The 10,961-nt window shown below is 50.2% G+C and overlaps 1 protein-coding gene across 1 annotated transcript in view; it reads left to right on the top strand.

Moving 5' to 3' along the window:
* Window positions 1-10,053, top strand: part of PMP22 (peripheral myelin protein 22) — a 15,894-nt gene extending 5,841 nt beyond the window's left edge. Inside the window, exons 3-4 of the mRNA XM_010185114.1 lie at window positions 6,467-6,607; window positions 9,715-10,053. Of these exons, the coding sequence (XP_010183416.1) occupies window positions 6,467-6,607; window positions 9,715-9,881 (308 nt within the window). The 3' untranslated portion in view covers window positions 9,882-10,053. The remainder of the gene's footprint in view (window positions 1-6,466; window positions 6,608-9,714) is intronic.
* The last annotated feature ends 908 nt before the right edge of the window (window positions 10,054-10,961 follow it).

The following is a 10,961-nucleotide window of genomic DNA, read 5'->3' as shown; positions in this document are numbered from 1 at the left end:
TCCTGCTGGGCAGCTGCAAGCAAGCAAGAAGTTACCCATATTTAAGGATGCTGAATCTGTTATAATGAAGCCGTGCAGTAAATAATGTATAGCTTATTTGTGTGGTAGCGTGTAGCTTGTGTACTTGAGGTTCTAGCCATCAGTTGGCCCTATTCAGCATATGGACCACATATAGAGATACCTTGATTTGGGGACATCTCTAGTCCTTCAGGGTGTCCACAGTTTGTGGCAGAGTAGCTAAGAGTTAGCTTTTAATGCTCTGCCTTTAATGACAGATAACGTTGGCCTAACTCAGGAGGGCTTGAACCCCTCTCTGCCAGCTTGAGGGGGACTGCAGCTTGGCCCTTAGTTGTCTAAAATAAACTATGGGTTATTCCAGGAGAATATTTTGCATTTCAGATTGGTTTATGTCTGTGATATGAAAGAGATTTCCTCTGCTTAAAACCAGGTTTGTGTTGTTGCTTGTTCATCTTACATCTGATAAGGAGCAGATAGGGAACCAGTACTGTTTTTTTTTCTCAGCTGCTCCAGAGCTCTTTGGCTCCCCTTTTTCTGCATAAGGGGGGGGTGTCAGTCAACCTTCCTTTGGTTCCAGTGGTTTTGGCCTATTGAAGAGGCAAACCATGACTGTAAAACCAGAGTGCAGAGCTGGAAAACTCTTAATCCAACAGTTTTTTGGCCTTGATGAGACTCGGGGGTATACTCGTGGCCACAGGCTAAGCGTACCCCCATGGTGTGTCTGTGGGTCAGGGCACCGCCGCTCCCCGTTCCTGCTCCGGGTGCCTGGATGTGCAATCAGTGGGAGTTGGTACCTAAGCCCTTGTGAGGACCTGGGCCTGGAATGATGTATCTGCCACCTCTGCTTTCTCTCACGCACGAGCCAAAAGGAGGGCAGAGCCACCACGCCAAGGGTCTCGGAGAGGAGCTGAGTCATGGAGCTGTTGGAAGCTGTTTTTCATGGTGCCAGCAGCTTTCTGCTGCCTCAGCAGCACCGATGGTTGCCTGCAGGGGACATGGGCTTCAACAGTCGGACAGAATGGCTGCTGCAGCCTGCTGCCTGACCACAGAGATGTGGAAGGCAGGCCACTCTCTGAAAACTGCTCACGTTTGAATATGGCAGATCTGGAGGGCTATGGACCTCCTGGCCTCAGGGACTTCTTGGATGGTGCTTCAAGGAGAAGGCAAAGGAGAGGACGACTGAGAGGAGAAGAGGACAAGAGGAGAAAAGAGGGCTTTGGGTTTTTCATCTCCTTCTGAAGGAGCTATAGAAGAGAACCGGGAAGTCTTGTACAGGAACTGCAGCACGGTGTTCATTTGCCATCTCCCTGCAGCCTTTCCCACCTTCTCATCCCCCAGCCCTTACAAATACCTTTGGAGCTCTTTAAAATCCCCTTGTTAAACTGGGATTTTCAGGAATACCTCAATCCAGCACCCTCTGGGCCTCTCCAGGGAGTGGACATAGGAGGAGAGGAGCAACTGTTGGGTGCAAAACCTGCTTTTTCTGGATCAAGCAGCCAGTGGCTGGGGAAGGTTTGACTTTGTGCCAGCAGGAGGTCTGGGCCCAAAGCAGAAGAAAGTTGCAATGTCATGGAGCTGGTGTTCCCCTGGAGTGGCTGTGCTGGATGTGGCTGAGGAGCTGTGATACTGTTATCCCCAATGGGACAGATCCAGGCGGTGGAGCTGTGGGTGGTGGGGGGTCTGTGCTGCTCAGGAGTAGCACTGCAGGTCACTGAGCTTTTTCTCCTTTCTGAGTCGCTACAGGAAGTTGCCAAGGGGCAGCAGTCTGAAGTTCGGCCCCAGAACTATACTATTGAGCTAATATTTCTGCATCTTCAGTTCACCCTTTTCCAAACCTCTTAAGGGGTGTTTGAGCTTTAAAATGGTTGCAAGCCCCAGCACTGTGATGTGACATGTCTGCTTCATAGGCAAAGATGTAGGTTGGGTTCAGGTTGGTGATCAGACCTTGGAGCCCGAGAGCCTGCTTTGGAAGAAATCTGCTCAATAAACACGTTTTTTCCTGGCAAACCTGGTACCTTTGTGCCAGTAGATGCATGTGCTGTCCCTAACCCTGCTGATATTTAGCTTTCAGCATTGAAGGAGCAGGTTTTACCATGCAGACATGGTAATGCATTTCCCCTCCCTCTAGTTTTGTATATATTATATGCTACAGCTACTTCCTTAGGGGATGTTTTCTTGCCCAGAAGTGGTCACTTCTTAAGTGCACAGTGCATACACAGTTTGCAAAGGGAAAGCTATGTGCAAAATGTTACTGTCAGCTGCAGGTTGGGGCACTCAGGTGTTTGTAGTGCACAGCACTATTTAAGTTATGGCTCACAGCGAGTGTGTAAGGTGATTGCTCAAATAGGTTTCCTTTCAGTTTGCACTTTATTCTTTCCCCTTGGCTGGGTCAGCAGAGGGTAGGGTGTCTATGACAGAGCAGTGAATTAAACCCTGGGAGCCAAACCTTGCCCTTTAAGGGCCTTTGCTCCTGGCCAAGGGCATGTTTCTGTCTGCCCCATCAATCTTGCTCAGCTGCACCCCTTGGCTGGGTATAAAACCCTTCTGCAAGCAGAGCTAGGTTTTGCCGGTTGGGGTTGGGTTAGCTGCTGTGTTTTGGGGGAGTTTGGCTGCAATTTCTGCTCTAGGATTCAATTTCTGCTCAAAGTTTCAATTTCTGCTTTGGTTTTCTTTCTTTCCCATTAGACTTTATGGCAGTGAGATGTGTTCTTGAGCATCTCAGAGGTGAAGTTTTTTCCCTGCTGCTGTAAGTGGTGGTGTGAGCACATCAGGGCATGAAGGGCTTAGAGAAATTTTCAAATTTGTTTTGTAAAAACTTCTTTCTTTGTTTCTGACTGCCTGAAAGGGCACTAAAAATGCTCCTGATGGGTCCTCTCTGGAAGTGGCATGTGGGGCGTTATCTGTCCTTTCCACTCTGTTTCCTCTTCTTCGTCCTTCTGAAGAACAAAGATATAAACACGGAGCAGAAGAAAAATGGAAGAAGCGACTCCCTGCCCAGGGGAAACCACAAATAACAGCCTGGGAGTAAACAGCACTGACAGCCCCACGATACAAACACGGGGTCCAGGCCTCGCAGTGGGAAACTTGCTTTATTTTTAAAAGCCTGTTGGTAGGACACAGTGCTAAATAGCAAAGGAGTTAAAAGCATCTGAGGTTGAGGAGGCTGTAGTCCTATCTGCAGTTATAGTGGTGTTTTCAAATGAATTACAAGCAATTAGGTATCATAATGCAGCCAAAGCATGTGAGCAGCTGGGCTTGCTGGGAGTGGAGCAGCTTGCACTGTGTCTCCCAGTCACGAGCTGGGGATCCTGCCCCTCATTTTTACAAAAGAGGCCAATAAAAGCCAGCAAAGGGCTGGATGTGAGCAGGCCCAGGGCTCTGCAGGATCATCTCTTGATTCCCCTGTTCATAAGCTGATGTGATTGCTGCTCTCTGGCTGCCCAAACCCCTCTGGCCATGGTGGGCTTTTCCCCTCAGTGCCTGCCTTTATATTCCTCTGACATGGCTCTTTATTGCAGCAGGATTTTGCAAAGCCCATATAAATCGTTCACATTCAGAATAAAAAGAAAGAGGCACGGGGTGGTGGATGCAATTAAAAGGGCAGCTCAGCTCAGCTTTCCGTCTAGACAGCCTTCTCCTAAAATAACCGGCAGTTGGAGCATCCACCTCTGAGCAGAAAGGGCTCCTCTCTGCGCCGGATCCCACGGCCTTTGCAATCACAAAAGACTTGGCTTGCTGGGTCCTGGACAAACCGCAGGACTGGGGCCGGGCAGGCTTGGACTCATGTTGCATGGAGCCAGACCTGGGTTTAGGGCTTGGGAAGGGGTGAGTTGAAAGATGAACTTCCCCAACCTGGAATGGGAGCCCTTTCTGTGCTGGAGTGTGGAAGGAGATTGCAATTCAGCAACTGGACATCCTCTAACCGTGCTTCTCTGACCCCATCTGAGCAATGATTTATGACTTGAATTTTAGCAGCACTTGAGCTGCTTCATCAGCATGGCCACAGCTGAAGGGCTGTGTGTGGCTGAGGCAGAGGGGATTTCCCTCCCTGGTCAGTCAAGATAGATGGAATAAATGGGACATTTTGTGTGCACATCAGCGTGAAAACCATGCTGGGATTTCCTGGAAGTGACAGCAGTGATAACTGCTCCTTCCTAAGGAATGGTAATGGCCTCAAGTTGCACCAGGGGAGGTTCAGGTTGGATATTAGGACGAATTTCTTTACTCTAAGTGTTGTCAAGCACTGGAACAGGCTGCACAGGGAGGTGGTGGAGTCACCATACCTGGAGGTGTTTAAAAAATGAGTAAGTGTCATGCTTAGGGGCATGGTCTAGTGGTGGACTTAGGGCTGGATCAATGGTTGGACTCGATGATCTTAAACGTCTTTTCCAACTAAAACCCTTCTATGAGTCTATGGTAGCAACTGGTGCACGTGGATGTAAACCCAGCAGCACTGAAGCAGGTGAAGCGCAGCAGCTGTTTAGCAGGGCCCATTAGTGCTGCAGAACAGTTTGGCATGGGACACGTGGAACGGCGGGGAAAGAAAAAGCTGTCTGCAATGAGCAGAGGCCACTCTGGGAGGTTTCAGTTGGCTTTGGTGAGCAGGGCCTGAATTTGCTCCATTGCATGAATGTCAGGAGGCAAGACAAGAGGTAGAATCACAGCATGGTTTGGGTCGGAAGGGACCTTAAAGCTCATCTGATCCAACCCATCCAACCTGGGCTTGAGCACTTCCAGGAAGGGGGCATCCACGGCTTCCCTGGGCAACCTGAGGCAGTGCCTCACCACCCTCAGAGTGAAGAATTTCCTCCTTATATCTAATCTAAACCTACCTCCTTCCAGTTTAAAGCCATTACCCCTCGTCCTATTACTCCATGCCCTCGTAAAAAGTCCAAAGTCGAGCATGCCAGCCGTTACTGTGCAGGATGTTCCCTGCAGACAGGGATTTGCTGGCAGGGCTCAGGCACGGATCATCGGATCATCGCTGCTGCCCCGGCTGGAGGCTGTGCCCTGCTCTCTGGTTCAATCTCTGCTTTCGCCTCCGTGAGTGCAGCCTGCAAGGATTTGGTGGGAAGCGTGGTCACTTCTCTGGGAACAGACGCTGCTCTGGCCATTTGCTGCACCAAGCACTGAAGGTTGCTAATCTGAAGCGTAGCTTTATTTGGAAGTTTTGCTACCTTTCAGGTATTTGCCGCAGAAAGCTGTTTCTTTGCAGGGAAGCTGGTGGGAGTGAAACTGTGGCAGGAAGATAGGACTGGGACTGAGACTTCAGTGCTGCCTAATTCTCCATCTGAGCAGCCCAAAGCATGATTTTTCTCCCTTTCACTGGGTGGTTTGTGCTTCAGTTTACCTGTATCATGTCCTGCCTTGCTTCTCTGGTGAATTAATTGATGCTGCATCCTGAAAGACCTCTCAAGGAAGGCTGCAATTACTCGTTTTGATCTCAAACTTTATAAGGCAAGGGGAAGGCAGAAGTATTTGTGAGCACGGCCCTGTCCTGGTGCTGTGAGGCATCACTGAGTGGCATTTTGCTTGTTTATTTATTTTTTTTTTTTAACGTAGGGAGTTACACACCCATGAAGCCTGGAAATAGCTGGGCAGTGACTCAGCGCAGGGGCTGGTTTAACTGGTCTGCTCTGGGAGGCAGCTGTGTTTGGCAGCTGGGGAACGCTCTTTCCAAAAGGTTGGACTCCCCAGGGACAGGGGGTGTTTTTACTCCCTGTGTATTTATTTTACCTCTGAGCTTGGCCAGCCCTGTGTCTCACGGCTTGTTGCACATGGCTTTTGTGTTTCCAGTACAGCTCAACTCCCAGGGTCTGATGTGAAGCTGGAGGAGAGGCTTTGTCTTGATTTCTGCGGGAACAGATCAGGGCTAATTTCTCTGCTCATATTTTATTTTACATCCTCTCTGAGAAAGTGCGTGCCCTGCAATTCATTTTACCCCAGCACACTGGTCCATGCACACATCACCCCAAATAACAGGCTGCATTGTGCCCATACCGAGGACCTCACTAGCTGGTTTGCAAGGGCATGGAGTGACAGGACAAGGGGTGATGGCTTTAAACTGGAAGGGAGGAGGTTTGGATTAGCTATAAGGAAGAAATTCTTCACTCTGAGGGTGGTGAAACACTGGCACAGGCTGTCCAGGGAAGCTACGCATGCCATGCCCCAGAAGTGTTCAAGGCCAGGTTGGACAGGGCTTTGGGAAGCCTGGGCTGGTGGGAGGTGTCCCTGCCCATGGCAGGGGTTGCACTGAGGGAGCTTTAAGGTCCCTTCTCACCCAAACCACTCTGTGATTCCATGTGGCCACCTCCCTCAGCTGTCAAAGAGCTTAATGGGAACCAGGATTGGGATGGTGGCATGGGGGTTGTAGCTGAGGCCATGGGCTATGAGGGGGGTCTCGTTCTCTGTGTTGCCCACGCTGATGTTTCTGTCTGTCTTTCCGCAGAATGGCTGCAGTCTGTCCAAGCGATGATGATCCTCTCCATCATCTTCAGCGTCTTGTCTCTGTTCCTGTTCTTCTGCCAGCTCTTCACACTCACCAAGGGTGGGCGGTTTTACGTGACTGGAATCTTCCAAATCCTTGCCGGTAAGTGCGGGCTGATCAATGGGGCTGGCACCGGTGTGGAAAGGGCTTTCAAGCAGAGGAGAAGGTAATGGTGGAAACGAACGTGCTCTTGGGTACCGAAGCAGAAGGGCCACCAAACTGGCTCCTGCATGGCTCAGTGAAAGGAAATGGGGTGAATAATTTCAATCTGTGAGGTCTTGTATGCCCTGGGATGGGGTCCAGCTGTCGGGGCATATTGTGCATCCAGGCTCTTCTGCACTTTGATCGTGGAAGGTGCAAGAGAGTCGCTGCCCCGGCCAGGGCAGTTTCTGCGGGGACACACTGAGGGTCCAGGGTGGCTTTGGGACCCACCTTCATGAGGCTGAGTGAGGTTTCTGCGACTGCTGGTGAGGCAGGGGAAGTAGTGATGATCCTCTTTTGGCGAAAAAGCATCTGATGAGTATTTATAAACTTGCCATAAGGGGGGCTGGTGATTTCCACATCAGCAAAGAGCTGCTGGAGCTGCAGGGTGAGCCAGCTGACTTTGAGCCGTCAGCTTCTATATTTAACTCTTAAAGAACTGAGTGCTGGAAATGAGCCATGGTTCACATCCTACGTTGCAGTTCTCCAAATATAGATGCTGTAAAGCCACTGGCTCTGTTTACGTTTCCACATATGAAAGCAGTAGAGAGGATTTTCAAGCATTCAGATGAGAAAAATTAAATTGTGCAACGAGGTTCTGGCCAAATTATGACAGACTGTCTGGGAAGGAGACTAATCATTTGCTGAAGCTTTAGATGACTAAAAGCCACCCTAGGTCCTGCAACTAAATCGGTGGAAAAACTCATCCACTAAGCAACTGGCCTTCACAAACCCTGGAGAAGTTTAGAGCTAACCTTTATTAGCAAGTGCAGCATGAAATCTATCATAAGTGTATCTGCTTCGCCGTGATGCAGGTGATGAGTTCAGATTAGTTCACTGTCTCTGGAAAGTTAGATGTGTAGAAATCCATTACAGCTGTGGAGACAAGGAGGGGAAATGGGCATTAATAATGCAATTATCTCCCTGAGAGCCTGTCTAATAGATCTGGGAGCAGAAGGCTTCTCTCCTGAGTGATTGGTGGTGAATCCTTGTTCTCAGAGAAAAAGAAGATGCAGTCCTCCTGTCCATGCTGTGCTGGGTGTCCTAAGGGGATGCAGGGTGGCCATAGACCTGCTGTCTCTTTCCTTGTGGGGCCTAAGGCATGGCTGAAATCCATCCCCACCCAGCACGAGGGACAGGAAAAGTGTGACTTGATTCCCATGAAGCTTTCCCATGGCCTGGGGGACCCGTAAGGCAGAGGTCTGAGTTCACATGGAGAGATGGGCACTGATGGCCATCCTTGCTGTTCTCCCCAGCCAGGGCTCCATCTGCCAAATTCCTTGTGCAGACAATTGCCACTGTATTTTCTGCCGTCTGTAGGTGACCGGCATGGCCGCACGCCTGTTCTCTGTCCTACCAGCCTCAGCAGAGCGTTGTTGTCCTCTCTTTGCATGGGTCGGAGCAGTGGGAGTTGGCTCTCGTGCTCAGAGAATGGAAACTGCCCCAGCGGCATGTTCCTGAAACGTGTTCCCACTCCTGCACTTTCCCAGAACAAAGGAGCAGTGTCAAGTGGAATTGCAGCTCAAATATCACGGTGGTTAAATGTAGGTGGTCCTGAGGTCCGTGCAGGGGATTTGGAACTCAGCTCTGACAACAGCCCCGCGACTGTATAATAGAACTGCTGGGATTGACTGAAAGAGCTTGTTTTTTGGGCAGAAATAGTGGTGGCTTTGTGTTAACTCTGGGCAGTCCCCAATGCTGATGGGTTGGTTTTTTTTGCAACAAAGCTAAAACACTGCCTACCGGAGCTGGGCCTGGCTGGACGGCCCTTGGGGACCTGTGCTGGCCTGTGGCTGGCAAGGGTGGACACCAGGATGAGCCCTGGGCACAGTGGAGCTTGCAGAGAGTGGGGTTTGCAGCTGAGCTCCTCTCGCAGCCCTGGAGCAGGACAGGTAATCGCAGGGCACAGACCGGCCCATCCAGAGCAGAGCATCCTTGGCCCACAGCTGCATGTGCCTGGGCTGGTGATAAAGAAACCTTTGTGCTTATGAAAAAGACAAAAAGAGTTTGTGTCTGACCTCTTGCAGCAGCTCTGGTAGAGTGGTTCAGGCTCCAGTCTGGGTTTTAAATACGCTACCCAGGGGAGTGTGGCTTGTTCGAAGCAACAGCCTGGAGCTGGGTGATGCCCAGTGCTTGCCTGAGGGATGGGTTAGCCCAGGCGATGCTCTGGCTTTGCTTGCTCCAGGGGCTCTGGCTTTGCTTGCTCAGAGCCTGGCAGAAATATCCCCACTCACCTGCTGCCAGGGCAGAGCCCACAGCATCCCACCCCCATTGGGGTGCATTAAGATATGGGGCCAGTTAGTCAAGGGGGGTTATGCTCCCCCTCTGCCCTGCCCTGGTGAGACCGCATCTGCAACACTGCGTCCAGTTCTGGGCTCCCCAGTTCAAGAAAATCAAGAAACGACTGGAGAGAGTCCAGTGTGAAGCCACTGAGGTGATGAAAGGATTGGAGCATCTCCCATATGAGGAAAGGCTGAGAGAGCTGGGGCTGTTCAGCCTGGAGAAGAGGAGACTGAGGGGGCGGTCTCATTAATGCTGATAAATATCTCAAGGGCAAGGGTCAGGAGGATGGGACCAGACTCTGTTCAGTTGTGCCCAGTGACAAGACAAGGGCCAGTGGTCACAAACTGGAACACACGAGGTTCAACTTAAATGTAAGGGAAAACTTCTTTCCAGTTAAGGTGACAGAGCATGGCCCAGGCTGTCCAGAGAGGTTGTGGAGTCTCCTTCTCTGGAGACATTCAAACCCGCCTGGATGTGTTCCTGGGTGATCTTCTCTTGCGCTCCTGCTCTAGCAGGGGTGTGGATGATCTCCAGAGGGCCCTTCCAACACCGACCATGCTGTGATTCAGTGAAATCATAGCATAGTTTTCCAGGAGACAGGGCACAAGGGAGCAATAATAAAACCAGTTTCCTATGCTGGCGTTGGGTATTATCCTTTCCACCTCTGGGTTTCCAGCAGGGATCGTGTTGTCGCTAACCCCTTCCTCTGTGCACTTCCCTGGCAGGGCTCTGCGTGATGACCGGCGCGGCCATCTTCACTGTGAGGCACACGGACTGGCACCAAGCCTCGGAAAACACCTCCTATGGCTTCGCCTATATCCTGGCGTGGCTGGCCTTCCCCCTGGCCCTCGCCAGCGGCATCGTCTACGTCATCCTACGGAAACGCGAGTGATGCCGCGGGAGGCGGCGTGGAGTGACAAGGGCACTCATGATGTCCACGGAGGAGACGGAGGCGGGGGAAAATAGACGAGAAAACGGAAAAGAAAATTAACCAAAAAAAGAAAAAAAAAAGAAAAGGAATAAACCCTCCCACCAAAACCAAAACCAAACCCAAACCCAACCAACTCCAAAAGGAAACACTCAAAGGGTTACTTGTTAATTGAAGATGTATATAGTATCTATGGTTTAAAAAACCTATTTATAACACTTTTTACATATATGTACATAGTATTGTTTGCTTTTGTTGACCATATGCTATGTTTTAAAGCCTAAAGCAAGTGCCTAAGGAACTATTACTCCTAACAGTGTAACAAGAGCGCAGTGATTTTTTTTCTCTCATGCAAAATCCTCTTTGACCTGAACTCTTCTCCCCCATCCCAGCCTGTATCGAACCATCAGAAAACCCCAGCTCTGACTGGTTTTAGGCTGGTGTAAATGGGAGTTATGCCTGTTCATGCCAGCCAGAGGGTTGGGCCCCACTCTTGCCACATGCTGTGATCCTGGCAACCGAAGTGCACGTCCAGATCTGACGGGAGACGCTTCCGAAAGGTTTGAAGGATTTCGGAACAAAGGCTTTGATTGCCCCAAGTGCCTAAATGACTTATGTGCCTAAGTCCCATTGCCTTGCCACCACACCCGCTGGGAATTTGGGCTTTTAAATCACTTAGGTTGAATTGCAGTCTAGCACGGGCCGTCCTCCTTTGCCCGTGGGGCTCCGGGAGTGCCGGTGGGGCTGGGGTGTGTGCCGTGCCGTGCCGTGGGTGCACTGATGCTCCCAACCGTGAAACGTGCTTTATCCTTGCCGTGGAGCTAAAGTACCGATGAGAAGTAAACCCAGTATATCTATGAAATCAAATACCAGATATATGAAATGGTGCTATCTATTTACCATTCCTTATATTGCTAGCCATTTAACCTTATTCACTGGAAATTCAGTTAACAATCTTGAGGTAAACAACAAAGCTAGAAATGAGAAATAATTCTGTGTAATATAAATGAGCTGTAACTGCTTTTATATTTAGATTTGCTCTTA

The sequence above is a fragment of the Mesitornis unicolor genome, unplaced genomic scaffold, assembly GCF_000695765.1.
Source record: "Mesitornis unicolor isolate BGI_N332 unplaced genomic scaffold, ASM69576v1 scaffold9790, whole genome shotgun sequence".
Lineage (NCBI taxonomy): Eukaryota > Metazoa > Chordata > Aves > Mesitornithiformes > Mesitornithidae > Mesitornis > Mesitornis unicolor.
Note: the sequence above shows the minus strand (reverse complement) of the source record. Positions and strands in the feature narration are given on the sequence as shown.